This window comes from Bombus impatiens, unplaced genomic scaffold, assembly GCF_000188095.3.
Source record: "Bombus impatiens unplaced genomic scaffold, BIMP_2.2 scf_0136, whole genome shotgun sequence".
NCBI lineage: Eukaryota > Metazoa > Arthropoda > Insecta > Hymenoptera > Apidae > Bombus > Bombus impatiens.
Genome location: NT_176555.1, coordinates 2,538,502 through 2,555,593, shown reverse-complemented (window position 1 = coordinate 2,555,593; position 17,092 = coordinate 2,538,502). Strand labels below are relative to the sequence as shown.

Below are 17,092 nucleotides of genomic sequence, written 5' to 3'. Positions count from 1 at the left end.
CGGCCCCCCGACGACGTTGAATCTCGGTTTGGATACAAGTCCTCGACCTCATCATCGTAGTACTACGCTCAACAGTCAGTGCAGTGTTGGTACGTGTGTAACATTCTTTCCATATATATTATGGTGTATTAGTTTCTATAAGATTCCTGTCTATACTACCATTGTGTGGATTGCAGAAAGCGGCATAATAGCCGATATTTCAATCGTTTCGGATGATGGTGGCGATGGAACTGAGAGAAGTCACTGGAACTCGACTCTAGAAAGTCCCACGTCCCATCTACCAACGACGTCGACGCCTCTTCAATCACCGACCAGCGCAACCGCGACAGCAACAGTTACCTCGGCTTCTTCGTCCGATACGAATCTCACCCCTTACGACCAAGACATGTCCATTAATTTATAAGTGTCACCCCTGAAAAGGGCGGCACGGCTCTGATATAAAAGAGTATATATTATATACATACGTGTTGTCGATTCACTTGCAAGTTGTCTTATAGTGAATGCAGTGTGACTCACTCGAATTGCATAAAATTTTTCATTGGAAAGTGGCGACGACCACGTGCGTGTAACTGGATAGAGAGTACTAGAGCGCATATTTTTCTTGGGCAATCGTAGTTCGATGAATGACCACGAGCTATAAGATGGCATGTAACAACGCCGTAAACACAGTCCAATAGATCGCTGCATTACGCTTATCACGTGAGTTCCGTCACGAGCGTCTGTTGCAAAACGTTTAATGTGAATCCTGTTTTATGTGACAGAGTTCGCAAAGAGGCACACATACACATACACAGACACACCCTAAACACCCACAATATACCTTGTGTCCCAGAGAGCTCAACTTTCAAGTGAATTTATCTTTTGATACGCTTCGAATTTCATTGATCTAGGCGATCGCATATATAGTTGTCACGTCTGAATTTTATAAACCATTGATTTTTCAGAAGTAACGGCGACGTGTATTTTCTTATACTATCTCCTCGAATCCACCAACGTGCTCAAGAGAACGATCATAGATACAGATGTGTTCCGACAGAATCTATATGTGTATGGCTGCATGCTTCACGATGTGCTGCAGTGTTGTAAACAGCATACACCGGTTGCCATTAACTCTCATTAACATTGGCATTCCTGATCAATCAGCGACTGAGAATATTATCTTGGATTTACCGACCATTCGTTTATGGTACTTTTATACTTTATTTATATGCGTAGTGAATAAATATCGATATTCCATGTCCACATTGTGTTCGCGCTTATTACGAAATGAGGACGTTATCGTTAAATAACGTCACAGTTCGAGAATACGCAGATTATTTTTTCCTTTCCTTTTTTCTTTTTTTTTTTTTAATGAAACACCTGAAGACTAGTTCTCGTTTTCGTCTTCTCTTCAGGTATTCCATTAGTTGCCAAGATCATTGTTCGTTTCCTTGTCGAATGCGCTTCCGACCATGAATGAACGCATCCCTTCAGGAATGTCAAAACAATGCGCACACATACATACCATTTTGTAATATAATGTAATATTAAAGGTTTATACGACATAGCCGCAAGTAATATAACCGATAGTCTAAATATTATTTCCAGATTATATATTAAATATATATAATATTATATTCTTTTTATGTCAGTCATTTGTAAAACCTTTTATCACCTGTAGATGTAAATCTAACTCTGGCCTGTACACGAAAGCCAAATTTTACCCTCACTTTTTTCTTTTTCTTTCTTTCTTTTTCTCTATTTTTCTCTTTTTTTATTTACAAAGCAAAAGAAGTAACTTACGTTTGAGCGATGTTTTTCTCTCGTTTCACTATGTGGACGTCTTAGGGAAGCTTAGATTGAGCTTAACTGAAGACCCTTCATACATAACGCGCATTTCTCATGCCAATTTCTTTTTGCTCGAGAAGCTTGACGTTTGTAACTGTGCAGGTTCGATTATGGTTCGTTGACTGATGCTTGTAGCACAAAATGGAATTCGTACATCGCCGTAATATACAATCTCGTTGTGCTGTAATTAAATAGTATATGCGATAAAGAGCTTTGCGTCATATTCCATCTAAAAACTTCAATCAAGAGCACACAATCACCTGTACAGGTTCCGACCAACATAGTCACGTGCTCATTGAGCTAGCGACCGAAGAAAGGAAAATCACGTTGGCGCATGTAGCAATCAGCAATTATCCCGTTATATAATTCTGTATTGTTACGCTGCTTTCAAGCGAGTCAGTTGATCAAGCCATTGTTAATGCCAAGGTCTGCCAAGGTATTTTAAATGATACCTTATGGACAGTGACCAAAACTTCGTTTAGTTTGTAATTTGGGATCGATCGAAAAAGAATTAAGGTATTTAGAAAATGTAGTTGTAGACGATAGTTCGGTATGAGAAAAATTTATGTCCCGGCACAGTCTGATGCACTCCCACGTATCGTTTACTATTATTTGCGAGTCGTACTTTTAGTTGTATTATACCATACACGCCGTGAATTATTTTCGAGAATCGAAATTTATCGAATGTTCGATGTATCGAGGAAGAAAATCGAGAGCATGCCATATAAAATCGGTGCATCCGGCTGAGCATCCCGCTCTTCGAAAGTGACACTAAGCGAGACAAAAAGTAAATAATTTTCTATTTTCTCCGCGATTCTTTGTTTGGTATTGCTTTTGAATTTGGGATGTCGAATTAAACGACGAGATAATAAGGGATAACACGGTACCTTAAGATACCGATAGTCACTTAATTGTACACGCTCGTAGATATTTATTAATATTTTTTTAAGTAGATCATTTTAGTCTATAGATTTAAGTATCCGCATCATTATAACGAAATGTATATATTATATATTTACATTAATAACATGATTATTTCAGTATTGTACTGTGTCTAACACCGATGTATTTTATTACTTGCTAAATATACCGTATTGGGTGCCTTTTGTAGCGAAGTTAAACCTTTCATTTTTATCTTTATCGTTATCCTATACCTTGTTTTTAAATTAGTGTTGTATTTGAAGAACGGTTACTTACTTTACATTACGTATACTCCAAAAATCGGCGTATGAAATTTAAACATAACACGCAGCAGTAGTTTGAATGTGATTTTACAGTAGTCAATGATTGAACTGAATATACATGTATATCACGCATTAAGAAAAAGGTAGACGTGACATTAAATGGGATTTTCTGCCTTAGGTTCTGAAATACCGACATGGAACAAATGAAAAAGAGTGTTTCCTACGCCCTTTGCGATTTGATACGATGAATATAGGAGAACAAAGGGCTTCTTCTATTTTATCGCAATTCAATAAAGAATAAAGATAGCGATGAACCCAATACATATAGCTATAGTACTACTGACGATGACAGTTGCCGGCACCGATAGACTCTAGCTTGTCCCGCACCTCAGTTTATCTAAAATATAAAGGATCAAAGTTGACAAGAAGGTCGGAATAAAATCTCGTTTACTTATCTGAATCATCTCAAAGTGATTTTTGACTTGATCCGGCGGAAACGGATGGAAGCTGGTAAGTGACCCATTTTATAAATATAACTTTTTTTAAATGTAATTTATTTAGAAACGACAGTGGTTCGTTAATGCCGCGGAAATTTCGATGATCGAGGAAGAGAGCAAAAAAGCACCGCGGGCAACGAATGGCCTCAAGTAGCAACGGCAGTTATTTGATAAAAAAAAGGATCGTGTTCGAGCACATGGTGTTAACTTTTAAAAGGAAAGTAACTTTCACTGTGAGAACCAGCGGGAGGACAGGAAGGGAAAAACAAGCTGATCCACGCTGCTCCTCTATTTAAAATTGTTACACTTTAATAAGTCTTTGAACTTGCCATTGGCGTGTTCGCAAGAAGGAGGAAGCCATTAGAAGAGTGAGAAAGCGCAAGATAAAGAAAATGTCACTGGAATCTACGAAACTCGAAGAATGGAATACAAAGAACAATTAGGAGAAAAGAAGATTCCAATGAGAAATAATGCGAACAAGGCGAGGAACGACAAAAAGAGAAGATGAGAGATGACTAGACGCGAAAGAAAAGATTTCAAGGAAGGTAAACGGAAACTATTTGGTAAAATTGAAGTGAGATAAAGACAGGAAAAATAACATATGAACAAGGAGAGAAAATAAAATAATGCAACCCAGTGTACTCTACCAGATACAAAGTCTAAAGTACCTTCGCTTTTGCAAAGATTAAAGGAATTCTTTGAAATATGTTCAAACTAAATTTATATGTACAGTGTATGCAGTACATACAACATGCGCAGTATAGATAAGTTGATGCATTTTTACCTTTTTGAAGGGAAATCAATATATCACATAAAGTAAGCTTGCAAAATTTAATACAAACTAAATTACCACAATTTGTTACAATTCTAAATTAGCCACAAAATCGAGTTACAAATGCAAATGTAAAAGAACTTCGCTCATAACATGGCACGGGAGTCGACTCTGGGAAGATGAATGCCAAGCACCTTTTCGATGAAATCCCTGATTGGTACAAGGTCCACTCCGTCGTTGATGACCTTCTGTCTCATTTCCAGGAAGATTGGTGATTGGTAAACCGTGTTGACGATTCTCTGAAATTCATTGGAGTGCAGTCTTTGCATGAAGTTCTGGAAAGCAGGGGAGGTGTGCATCTTTTCATTGTACATGGCCGTGAATTTGTCCAAAGGGAGGGCAGCTTCTACAGCGTTGAACAGAGCTTTCAATCCACCAAGGTTTGATAATGTATTCATCGATGAGAATTCCATGGGTGGTACGTAGTCTTCCATACCGAACAATTTGTGGATTTTGCTGATCACCTTTTTCATGTCCAAGCCAGAGTCTTCCATGTACCTCACCAAATTCTGATATTCTGGCATAGCTTCGACCTTGCGGACCAAATCGTGGAATGCTTCGCTGTACATGTATTCGATTGCTCTCTGCACTTCGTCGTCTTCCAGGTAGGACATAACGATGTTCATTATTTTGTTCTCGTCGACCAGGTTCATGAAGTCGTGAATGTCTCTGGATAGTTCGTCAGAGGCGAAGATTTCCGCTCGTAGCATAGCACGGGAGTCGACTCTGGGAAGATGAATGCCAAGCACTTTTTCGATGAAATCCCTGATTGGTACAAGGTCCACTCCGTCGTTGATGACCTTCTGTCTCATTTCCAGGAAGATTGGTGATTGGTAAACCGTGTTGACGATTCTCTGAAATTCATTGGAGTGCAGTCTTTGCATGAAGTTCTGGAAAGCAGGGGAGCTGTGCATCTTTTCATTGTACATGGCCGTGAATTTGTCCAAAGGGAGGGCAGCTTCTACAGCGTTGAACAGAGCTTTCAATCCACCAAGGTTTGATAATGTATTCATCGATGAGAATTCCATGGGTGGTACGTAGTCTTCCATACCGAACAATTTGTGGATTTTGCTGATCACCTTTTTCATGTCCAAGCCAGAGTCTTCCATGTACCTCACCAAATTCTGATATTCTGGCATAGCTTCGACCTTGCGGACCAAATCGTGGAATGCTTCGCTGTACATGTATTCGATTGCTCTCTGCACTTCGTCGTCTTCCAGGTAGGACATAACGATGTTCATTATTTTGTTCTCGTCGACCAGGTTCATGAAGTCGTGAATGTCTCTGGATAGTTCGTCAGAGGCGAAGATTTCCGCTCGTAGCATGGCACGGGAGTCGACTCTGGGAAGATGAATGCCAAGCACTTTTTCGATGAAATCCCTGATTGGTACAAGGTCCACTCCGTCGTTGATGACCTTCTGTCTCATTTCCAGGAAGATTGGTGATTGGTAAACCGTGTTGACGATTCTCTGAAATTCATTGGAGTGCAGTCTTTGCATGAAGTTCTGGAAAGCAGGGGACGTGTGCATCTTTTCATTGTACATGGCCGTGAATTTGTCCAAAGGGAGGGCAGCTTCTACAGCGTTGAACAGAGCTTTCAATCCACCAAGGTTTGATAATGTATTCATCGATGAGAATTCCATGGGTGGTACGTAGTCTTCCATACCGAACAATTTGTGGATTTTGCTGATCACCTTTTTCATGTCCAAGCCAGAGTCTTCCATGTACCTCACCAAATTCTGATATTCTGGCATAGCTTCGACCTTGCGGACCAAATCGTGGAATGCTTCGCTGTACATGTATTCGATTGCTCTCTGCACTTCGTCGTCTTCCAGGTAGGACATAACGATGTTCATTATTTTGTTCTCGTCGACCAGGTTCATGAAGTCGTGAATGTCTCTGGATAGTTCGTCAGAGGCGAAGTTTTTCGCTTGTAACATGGCAACGTAGTGGAATCTCGAATTTGGTGATTGGTAATGAGAATTCGCTGTTGCGAACGCAACGAGCGTTGTGAACAGTACCAGTAGGAGCTTCATCTGTAAAACGGACGATAGTTCAATGATAAGCTTTATTGATTGGTAAGCGAAAACACTGGAAGTAGATGTATTTTCAATTGTAAAAATGAGGATAAAATGTTAACGTGTTTAAAGAGATCGGATTAGTGTTGATCGTGTTAAAATGTTTCTGTTTGCACAGATTTGATGAATTTCGGTAGAATTTGTCAAATGACGAAATTGTATTTGTCTATTTGCAGTACTTGAAATTAAAATCGCTCGGATGCCAATAAGTATAAAATTAACTTACTGAGAATGTCATTTAGACAATAGATCATTAATAGGTTTCGTAACAAAAATGGTTGATATATTATAAAAGTGTATTTTAGAGCAATCCATAAACTCACCTTGACCTCTTTGTGGGAAGACTGTTGTACTTGATGTGTTTTCTACCAGTTAGACTCCTTTATATATACTGAAACGCATTCAAGTAAATGGATGAAGATATCGGGCACCTGGATGAAAGATAAGATTTCATCATTCGTGCACCTGTGTCTCAGCACTTGCAGAGATTAATGCTTGTTGTGTTTGATTATCACTGAAAAATTAACAGATCAGTGAAACTTCCAGAACAAACATCGTGTGACTTTTATTTTCAGCCTACATTGAGATCTTCACGGTGTGGAATCGATCTTTAATCTTATTTACTATCTATAATTACTCTTTGAATACTTGTGAAATAAAGAAATATAGTGAACAATTTTTCACTATTTTTATTATCTTTATTGTTTTCACCTATTATTAGCAACATGAAAGTATATGATATGTACACAGAAAGGACACTTTCCACTTGTCTATGCTAGCTATTTGGTTTAGTGTACTTAATTGAAATTAAAATAGTACCGATCTAAAATAGTAATATCGGCAATATTAACAAGTTTTATTTCCATTATACTTGCTTGGAACTGTGATTTTTATGCCGATAGTATGCAACTGATATACCAGTTTTTGAAATTATACGTAAGCAACTTTGCAGAGTATTACATTTTGTAACCCATAATTCTTTTCGACGTTACAAAAATTCTATTAATGTAAATTTTTTATCAACAAGCAAACTATAAATAAGTGAAGATGTATCTAAACAATCTGCTAAAAATTAGAAAATCTGATCTGTTCGTGACCAATAAAGACAATTATATAACCCGAAAATTAAGAAAATTCTTTGGGTACAACTGAATTATCTTATCCGCAATACAGCCCTATTTTTTCATGTCATGATTTGGTGTAACCATCCCTTGAAAAGATCCAAAATCTTTTTCTTTTTGTGAAATATACAAGAACGATGAAAGGTACCTAAAAAAAGGTTAAAGAAAAGCTGCTTCGTTTCATTGTGTCTATTAAACTACGCAAAAATATTTTTTGAAAAATTCATGATTTTCGAGTTACCCCTTCCCACTACCATTTCTTAAAAAATTTTTTACATATACATGCTGAAATACTTCTAGATACTTTTTTTCGTATTTGTCAGTGTTAAAATATCTTTTCAATTAAATAAATTAGTTATTATTCTTTTTGCAGCATGTTTAGTGAATTTGTAGTAGCTGTGGTCTTTTCTTTAAACCGTTATTTGACAAGAAATGATTGTGTGTATGTTTATGCATAATTTTGTACTGTTTTGTTTATTAATGGATTCTGTATCGAATTCAAGCGCCAACAAAACTGAACCCGCATCCGGCCTTCTTTTTGAGATCAAAATACAATGCATTCCAATATCTTATTGTCAGTTCCCAAAACACCCTTTAACGGAAACTCCTTCTACTTCTACAAAAATAAAATTCTCCTATTTAGGCAAAAATTTGTGGAATAAAAGTTTCAGCGAATACACTTCATTTTATAACTGTTATTTTAGAAGAAGGTAATAGTCAAAAAATTACTATTAGGGCATAGATAATTGAAAATTTTAACAGTTTTATTCGATCACTGATTTGATAACGCATCGTGAACAAGTCTCGCCGTCATTATCATCTGAAGCTATATTTTTCAATGAAGAGGGTACTGATGATAATAATATCGATATAGATATTGATCCCGATTATGAAATTCATAATTCGACATCACCAACATGCTCGTTGGAAATTTGTACAACTGAATATTTTAGATGTGAGATAAAAGGAAAATGTAGAGAAAATGGAATTGGATAGTAATTGTTATAAGACATTAGTTTTGAGTAATAGTACTTTTTGTTGCAACGAGCAATTACTGCTTATCTTTTTGCGCTTACATTGTAAAAGACATTGTAGACTTCGCTCAGCTCTATGTCACTAGTCCAGAATTTCTGCACATTTTCAAGATTATTAATAAAGTTTTTAATATTCTAATGTTCTTATATTTAATATTTTAATATCTAATGTTCTAATGTTATCTAACATTGTGCGGTGAAGCATTCATACTGGATAAACTATTTTCACAGATGCGGCACAAACAATGTTGGACGCAGCAGTGTTAAATGTATGAATGCTACTTGTAACAATGTGAATAGTAAACTATTTTGTTCTATTTCTCGTCCTATAGAATAAAAGCATTGGTTTGGAATTAATTTAGTCACAGTGAATGCGTTGTTTACCGTGAAGGTTTAATTTATTTAACGATAACAGTAAAATTCGTGAAGATACAATATGTCTCGGCAAGAAATTGAGATTCGTTGGTTCTTCAACAGATAAATACTCAAAATTAAAATTCAAAGATCAAAATCTTACTGATATGGATTTTAAGTCTTTATCTGTATTGTTTTTAATTGTATCTGAACTCGAGTTGCTACAGATATTCTATAGATAAAAACATATCCACAAATTGTAATTTACACACACACACACATATATATATATATATGTATATGTGTATATTCTTTTATTATATATATATATATATATATGTATGTATATGTGTATCTGTATTTTTGCATCTTGAAAAGTGTAACAAGTTGTTAATTAAAAAGATATGTAATGGTATCAGTTGAAAAATTAAATTGATATTAAAGTTTCGATTAAACTGTAAAAAAGGGACCCCATTATGCATTTAATTGGGCTCCTTTTCATTTTTTCGGTGATATGCAAAATTAAAATGGATGGTCGTCGAATCGTGTTGACTTGAAAAAAATATAAGAATATCTTGAAGAGAAGAAAAAGAAAGAAAAACTCTAAGTTTTAACTTAAACTAGTAGTTCATAAAAATACGTTGTACTTTTAATGTAAATTATTTATTAAGGGATGCGAATGTGTAGCTTTTTATTGAAATATTGATCTCCAATAGAAAGGTACAAATTGTGCAAAACCCGTCAGAAATAAATTTTTATAAAGTATAGTTGGTTCTGTAAATAAGCATACTGATATCTATAATTTTACACAATACGATAGTGTTTAGCTGCCGGTGATTTATTTGATCCAAATCAGTAGCTACATCATTTTTTAAAAGGAACTTCAGACAGAATCTGCACAATCTGAAACGTTCTATTCAATATCACCGCACATACATATGTATATCATAATAAACAATTTACAATTAAGACTAGGATGTGTTTTTATAAGCTATTAACTTTTTAAAGATTCCCCCTTTTTCTCAAGAAGTTTTTACTTTTTTCCTTGAAAAATATTTCTTATGTTTTATCTATAAAATCAAACAACTTTTACGTGGAAAATCTTTTGAACTTTTTACAGTTAAAGAATAAAAATTATTTTTAAAAAATAATGATATAAACGTTAATATCGAACATGCTTTATAATAATAAATTATAGCAAGTTGAAGATTCGTTTTATGCGTATAGTCTGTCACTGCTATCGATAACGTCACATGTGACACGAAAGTGGTAAGCAGATCAGGTGACCCTCAAAACTTGGGACAAGAAAAAAATATTGCGTCATTATGGATGAGGTACAGAGTAGATGATGTGACATTCAATGCTTTTTCTTGTCCCATGTTTCGGTCGCCATCTGCCCCCATACCATTTTCGTGTTGCATGTGACATTATCGATTTAGTATAATACTAGTTTGAATTGAAACTAAATTTTCCTATGAAATTACAAACATAGTATAGAATAGGTCATTTTGCAAATGAAGTAATAGAATTCTATGCTTCTGTAATATGTTTCGAGTGTATTATCACAGAACTTAGTCAATGGTAGTTCGAACGATCGATGCGCAGTAAATCGAGACGTTTCGTTATGCGCAGTCACGAAGTCAAACTTTCATTGCAAGTTCGGTTTCGGTATTCGTTCGTGATATTAGTTTATTTGCAGACACTGTTTACAAGCAACAATAGGCTTTCGGTTTTCGTGTTGGCTCGATATCTTGTAATTGAGTAAACACCACGATACATGTAAGAAGCATATAAAAGTCGCGTCGCGAGTGCTCCATTACGTCGATCCTGCTCAACATAACACACAATTTTTATATCATTGTAAGTACATTTCAGTGAAAAAGTATTTAATTGTTTCTATATATGTACGTTTTCGACGTAATATTTGCAATAACATAACCCTATCTAATCGCATTTGTTTGGTTAATATCATTATTGAGAATAATCTATATGCTATATGCAATATATATATAGCATATAGCATATGCAATATATAACGTGTATATATATATGTATGTTGATGTTTCATACAATTGTATAAAAAAATTTACTTTTCGTAAAGCAAAGAAATTTTTGTTAAGGATCTTAGTAATTTTAATAATAAAATTTGGTCCCGGCAGAAAATTTCGTAATTAATCTACAATGTTTTTCTTAAATACATAACTTAATAGGTTTGTCACGTGTTGCAGTTAAAAAAATTTATCATAAATCACAAGTTATTTTTATAGAAATATCTAGTCATAATATCCCCAATAATAATAATAATTTGTAAAATATTCCTGTTTCATATACAGAATAAATACAAAGAATCCCTAAATCTTTGAAAACGTATTGAATTATTAATATCAGTGTTTTGAGACTAAACGACACTGCAGGCATTCTTTCTTTTACTTTTATCGCTAATATCACATTTTGGCATATGTCACAACTCCTTCTTAGTTTCTTGTAAGTTCTCAGGTAAAGATATTGATTTCTGCACAGATTTTTGCTCAGTTAAACTGTGCCCCTCCGTTGATCTCGATTTTTGCATTTCTATCTCCTTTTTCTTTATTATGGATGCTCCAGTAAATCCTGAATATATAATATATAACGTAAATATCATGAATTCAGATTGTAGGAGTGTTTAATGGTAGTGGAACTTACCTAAAATACCACAACCTAATGCAGTTAGACCACCGACTTTTAATCCAGCTAGTAAACCAACCGGTCCACCAATACAAGTTCCAATTACAGCTCCTGCTAAAGGGTACATAGTAACTTTGTACCTAGCAGCTTTTTGAAGGAATTTCTCACCCTCTGTTACATTCACATTTGTTACTTCTATGTTGTCTTCTACTGCATTTACTAGCTCCTTTTGATCCTAATTATATAAGTAGAAAATCATAATATAGCCAAAAAGATAAGTCTGAATAAACTAAAAAATTTACATCAACAATTTTGTTAAAGTCAAGAAATAATTGATGAAGTTGATGTATATCTTCTTGCAAGGTGTTCCAAGTATGCAGACATGCCTCCTGATGCTGCAGCTCCTGCTGTTCTTTCTGGAGTTGGATATATGTGTCGTCAAGTGGATGACTTTTGGGTTGATCTTCTTCTTTGGGTGACTCTGGTTGTGACATGGGCAAATTCAGCTGTAGTTCTACGAATACATATAAATTGTCTTCAAACCGTGACCTCAGATGATGTGAGTGATATATAAATATAACTTTATTTCACCCATATATTCTCTGATTGCATTCATGATACTTGTACGGGCATTGCCAGTTAATTTATCAAACTGATTAATGTCAGAATCGAGAACATGAGCTCTTAAAGTGTCCATTTGATATAGTAATTCTTTAAGCTGTTTTATAATCCTAGCTACATTTATGTGTTCTCTATTCATCTTTTCCCACTCGTGTTGTGTTCGATACTGTAACAACAAGAATTTATGTGAACTTACGTGAAAACTTAGAAGATAACCTAATTTAATACTTACTTTTTCAATGTTACTTTTATGCCGTTTTAATAAGTTAACATGATGTGGTATGGCCACATTGAAGTTATTAATTTGGATCTCCAAGCGCCTAATAGGTTGCTTTATTGCAACATTTTCAGTCCAAGACGACATATTTTTATATCTATTGTCTCAAATTTTTACCTGTCACTTACATTAGTGTTTTAGTAATTCTCTGGACATGATACTTCGAAGATTTTTTTATCAGTTTGTTACTTGTTATTGTAAAACATATATTAATAACTTCTTTTTGTATAAAATATGAAGTATTTATATCGTTAGATATTAAAATAATTTTTTATTACACGATCAATTTATTTTTGTATTATGCGGAACACGAAAAACAAATAATAAATCAATTGAGTATTCCTAAGTCAAACCATTGACTAAATACAGGAGTTATAGGAGACGTACTACGCTTGCAAACATTGAGATGATGTCATCGCCATCTGTATTAGTTTTCTTGAATAGTTAATTCGCAATGACTCATTCTATCGAGAGTAGATGGCAGCATGCACATTGTTTTTGGTTAAAATAATATTCGTTCAAATGTTGAAACGAAACCACTTTATGAATTACTAAGATGTACTTTCAATTATTATTTATTTTAGATTGAAATTTATTTACTTATGATTTCCATCCACGTTACTATTTATATTTCGGATTTGTTCATTTACCTAATATAAGTGGACCATATAATATAGAAAATTGTAACAATAAAGGCTGCAAATATTTTTTAAATTATCGAATTCCAGATACTCTTCAATACTCCATTTACATATGTACATCTTTCCTAAAATTTCTTCCCTCGATCAAATATTTTTTAAATCTTCCTCAAACGATACAATACGCAAAAAGAGAAAGGAAGAGATACAGACTCTGAAAATTCCGTCTACATATTTTTTTTCAAACAACCATTGAATTAGCAATTGTACCAAGAATTTCGATGCGTCTCGAATTCGAGTTCTATCAGAGTTACCTAAACAATAGCTACTTGTTCAGCGTCAGCTAGAAAGTCACGAAACGCTGTTCCAAAAGGACGTACGATCTTGATGAGTTTCACGAGGGCTTGCCGAATGTACAATTTGGTATAAAGCCGATGAAGCTTTCGGTAATGAAAAACCGATTGCGACCAAATAGGCTCTGGGCTGCCGGTGACGTGTAATCGAGTCTTCTCTTTCGTCCCTTCATCGTCCCATCGTCCATCTCCGTTCTATTCACCCCTTCGCTGCTCTCTTTTCCCTTTCCCTCGTTTTTCCACAACCGCCACCCTGTGAGCTTCCATTAACCACCATACGTCATATATACCAAACGGAGGGAACCATTTTGTCCTGGTTTTTGGTGACCTCTTATTTGAAAACGGTATTTAAATTACTATAGGCTATCTTGATATTCTGTCTCTTGAGCTTTTGTCATCGATGTCGCCTAGTGTTCTGTTCCAGTGATTTGTTCTTCGACAATGTAGAGCTTACTGAAATTTTGTTATTCCACCACGAATTACGACGATTCTTATCTTTCGTACGATGATATTAAATTGAAGATAACAAGCCGAAATTTTATCGCCTTCCGGATTCTATTCTTAAATGATTGTAATCATAAGTGATCTCCGAATTGTAGATGTTTATCCAAATTTATATTTTTATGAACACAACTGGAGAAATGAAAGAGGCAAGATTAATTCGTGGTTAGACCGTTGTTTCGTGCAAAGCAGACAATCGTCTCAATTTTTCCTAATAAGACAATTAGCTACGAAAGACGAAACAAGATAAAACGGAAGAGGAAAAATGAACGTGCCCAACGGATCTTTGCTTTGTGTATGTTGCAGGATAAGAAGGTATTGCCCATTAGAATGCAACGTGCTTGTCTGCAATCAGACTGGTACAGGCCTCTAACTAGCTACAGATCCAACGAGAGCGAAGGATATGAGCGTATAACGAAATGAATCAATCTACGCAATCGATATTATTCTAGTAACTCGTTCTTCTCGAAGCATCTATTCACGCTTCTGTGTACTATGTTCTTGTACCATCTATGAAATTTTAATAAAAGAAGCGTCTTGTATCTTGTACGTAACGTACAGTTAAAAAGTTAATTCACTGTAATTGAAATTTTAATATTAGGACCAACGTTTGTCTTTAGTAGGTTGTTTCGTTTCTCGAATGAATTAATGGAAAAATTAGTCATGAAAGTAACATTTTTATTTTAATATATGAATGGTATAGTTTAATGATTCATAGCAAATTTTAAGGAATATTTATTTAGTTATAAAGAAAACAGAGTTTTTCTGCGATCGATTGTACGCATTATAGTTTCTTTGTGGGATGCAGTATTCTTATTGAATGCACGCGAACAAGTGAACGAATAGCAGTTGCGACTGTTCCTAGGTAGCTGTCTCGGGAAGCTCCAATGCCGAGCACGTGCCTTTGTTACGAGATAATACCACTTCCGAATTTATACCTAAACTCCGCTTTAGAGACTTGAGATTCGAGTTGCTAATTAACGGTCCGAAGTCGACAAAGCTTCCGTCGAAATAAACAATGATAAACATTGAAATTAGAAGAACGTTTCATGGAGTGTCACGTAGAACAATGCTGTCAAACGAATCCCTATCACCCTGGGAAAATGCTATTGCTCTGTATTTACACTCAAGTACAGATTCACTCTATTTTATTTGATTATCCAAGGTATTTTATTAGAAAGATAAAAAAATCCAGATTTTGTCTCAGTTTTTTAAACATATTTCTAAAATTTGTTCTTTAACATATTGCGATACAAAGTAATTATTGATCTGACATTATTATAGGTATATTTAGCATAATGTAATGCGTTTGGCATAAGTTTCGAAATATTAATATCAGAAGAATTCAATCAACTATCATTCGAATATTAATTCCTTCGAAGATAGAAACAAATGAAAACAATTGCTATCCTGATCTACGGCTATCTCGTATTGCAGTATTCAAAAAATGCTCTTTAAAAAACTAGAGACTGTTTCATTTTTCCCGAACAGCGATTTTAGCGATAAAATTCCAGGGAACAATCTTTCATTTAGCAGGCACTTTCCACCTGCAGTTCACACGCGATTAAACGACACCGCGGCGACGTAATAACATTAAGTCGGCGCGTGTCGCGCTCGGATCAGACGAGATTCATTTTCCAGTATGGCGCGAAAAGAGCGAACCTCGATAAAAGCGAGCGAAACAAGCGTTACCGTGGCCGAATATGCAAATTTTCAACGTACACACGCCAAATGATGATAAAATATGCGAAGTATAATATATAAGATAATAATAGAACGAGCTACCAGGGGAGGATGTGTTTCGAAAGTTGCACTGTTTCGGACCGGCCAGTAACGACTTTATGAATAACTGAACGCCCCGCGACACGCTAACGATGCGTCGTCCGTTTCGAACCGCTCCGTCCGCATTAATTTTCTTGGTTCCGCTTTCTCCAAAGCGGATTTCGCCAGTGTCTTGTTATCGTGCAGCGAGTCGTTGGATTATAGCTCGACGACAATGTCATGGATCAGCCTCGACGATTTAATTAATCTTTGTCGCGTGGAAAATACGCCGAATCACGTTCAGGCTGGAATCAAAAGCGCGTGCAACTTTTGACAAAAGGCTAATCACGCGAGTATAGGATTTGTCATGGGACAATTTTTAATGTCTTAATTTAAAATGACGTATTTCAGATTTTTCGTTTTTCTAATTACTAAAAGTATAGAGATGGTTTTGACAAACATCAACGTTGGCTTTTATCGGGATAAAAACGCTTTTAATTACCTGTTTTAATTATAATTCTGAAAATATGATACACCTAGATATACATTAAACGCCGATAGCTTTAACGTTAATGGATAAATGGTTTCATTTTATAAAATGATTAATTTCGTGTTTAATTTTCGTTGCTTCGTAAGAATATTTAAAACGGGACTTGTCACACGTGGAGGCGGTGGAGCGCCCATGAAACGAAGGGAGCTCTTCACGCGCGCGTGAATTAATTCATGCAAACGGCTAATTCGAGTGTCCGAAACAGATTGATCAGCCGAAAGATCGTTCGGGCATACCGAGTAAATTGGTTTGCTGATTTTCATCGGATATCCGATTTAACCAGTCTACCGTACGAACGACGCGAGAACCGAAGTTTTCTGAAAATAATGAATCCCATTGAGATCCATCCACTGACAACGAGCAATCAGTCATGCTTCGAGTGAATCGGAAAATAAAAAAAAAAAAAAAAAAAATAACAGAAGAAAAAACAGATTTATTTCTATTATTATCGCACTGCATGCAGCGAGATCCCATTCATTTTAATCGTATAAACGGAGAAAAAGGAGACAAAAATAACATCAAACGAGTCGAATAAACGGATATATGTATGTATGCGTGCGTATAACAAAGTGGACGGGAAGCAAAAGGCGTGTTATCGCGTGAAGTTTATTCGAAATCATCCGTTTCCGTGTTTTAAACCCCTCGTTCCATGATTTACGTGTATAATTTCTGGAACCTCTCACCCGTGTATGTGCCTCATTAAAACATTAAAAAAAAAGAGAGAAGGGAAATGAAGAAAGGAGGAAAAGAGAGGTTAAGGGAGAGATGGAACACACCAGGCGCCAGCAACAAATCCTCCT

At 35.5% G+C, this 17,092-nt stretch overlaps 3 protein-coding genes across 6 annotated transcripts in view; 1 reads left to right on the top strand and 2 right to left on the bottom strand.

The window, feature by feature from the left end:
- The window catches only part of LOC100745489 (puratrophin-1), a 137,945-nt gene extending 135,003 nt beyond the window's left edge, over positions 1-2,942 (top strand). For 2 of the 3 annotated variants that reach the window (XM_012381907.3, XM_024365558.2), the window contains exons 12-13: positions 1-89; positions 177-2,942. In XM_012381907.3, coding sequence (XP_012237330.1) covers positions 1-89; positions 177-403 — 316 coding nt within the window. In that variant the 3' untranslated portion in view covers positions 404-2,942. The remainder of the gene's footprint in view (positions 90-176) is intronic. The other variant, XM_033319203.1, reaches the window with a different exon arrangement.
- Positions 2,943-4,424: 1,482 nt separating this feature from the next.
- LOC100745367 lies at positions 4,425-6,833 on the bottom strand. Its single transcript, XM_012381959.3, has 2 exons — positions 6,742-6,833; positions 4,425-6,376 (listed from the first exon to the last, which is right to left on the bottom strand). The coding sequence occupies exon 2, from the start codon at positions 6,374-6,376 to the stop codon at positions 4,427-4,429; it is 1,950 nt and encodes a 649-aa protein (XP_012237382.1). The 5' UTR covers positions 6,742-6,833; the 3' UTR covers positions 4,425-4,426.
- Positions 6,834-9,744: 2,911 nt separating this feature from the next.
- LOC100748805 (syntaxin-17) lies at positions 9,745-12,871 on the bottom strand. Of its 2 annotated transcripts, none has more exons than XM_012382006.3 (5): positions 12,445-12,871; positions 12,183-12,378; positions 11,978-12,105; positions 11,610-11,826; positions 9,745-11,537 (listed from the first exon to the last, which is right to left on the bottom strand). In XM_012382006.3, the coding sequence occupies exons 1-5, from the start codon at positions 12,574-12,576 to the stop codon at positions 11,389-11,391; spliced, it is 822 nt and encodes a 273-aa protein (XP_012237429.1). In that variant the 5' UTR covers positions 12,577-12,871; the 3' UTR covers positions 9,745-11,388. The 2 variants fall into 2 exon arrangements, with proteins under 2 accessions (XP_012237429.1, XP_003487053.1); XM_003487005.4 differs by having other exon boundaries at positions 11,894-12,105; positions 12,445-12,869.
- Between the last annotated feature and the right edge of the window lie 4,221 nt (positions 12,872-17,092).

Coding starts and splice junctions, on each gene's coding strand:
- LOC100745367 (XM_012381959.3), bottom strand. CDS start 6,376: ATGAAGCTCCTACTGGTACTGTTCACAACGCTCGTTGCGTTCGCAACA.
- LOC100748805 (XM_003487005.4), bottom strand. CDS start 12,576: ATGTCGTCTTGGACTGAAAATGTTGCAATAAAGCAACCTATTAGGCGC. Junction 12,379..12,444: donor ATAAAAGTAACATTGAAAAA/GTAAGTATTAAA, acceptor TTGTTGTTACAG/TATCGAACACAACACGAGTG. Junction 11,538..11,609: donor ATTAGGTTGTGGTATTTTAG/GTAAGTTCCACT, acceptor TTATATATTCAG/GATTTACTGGAGCATCCATA.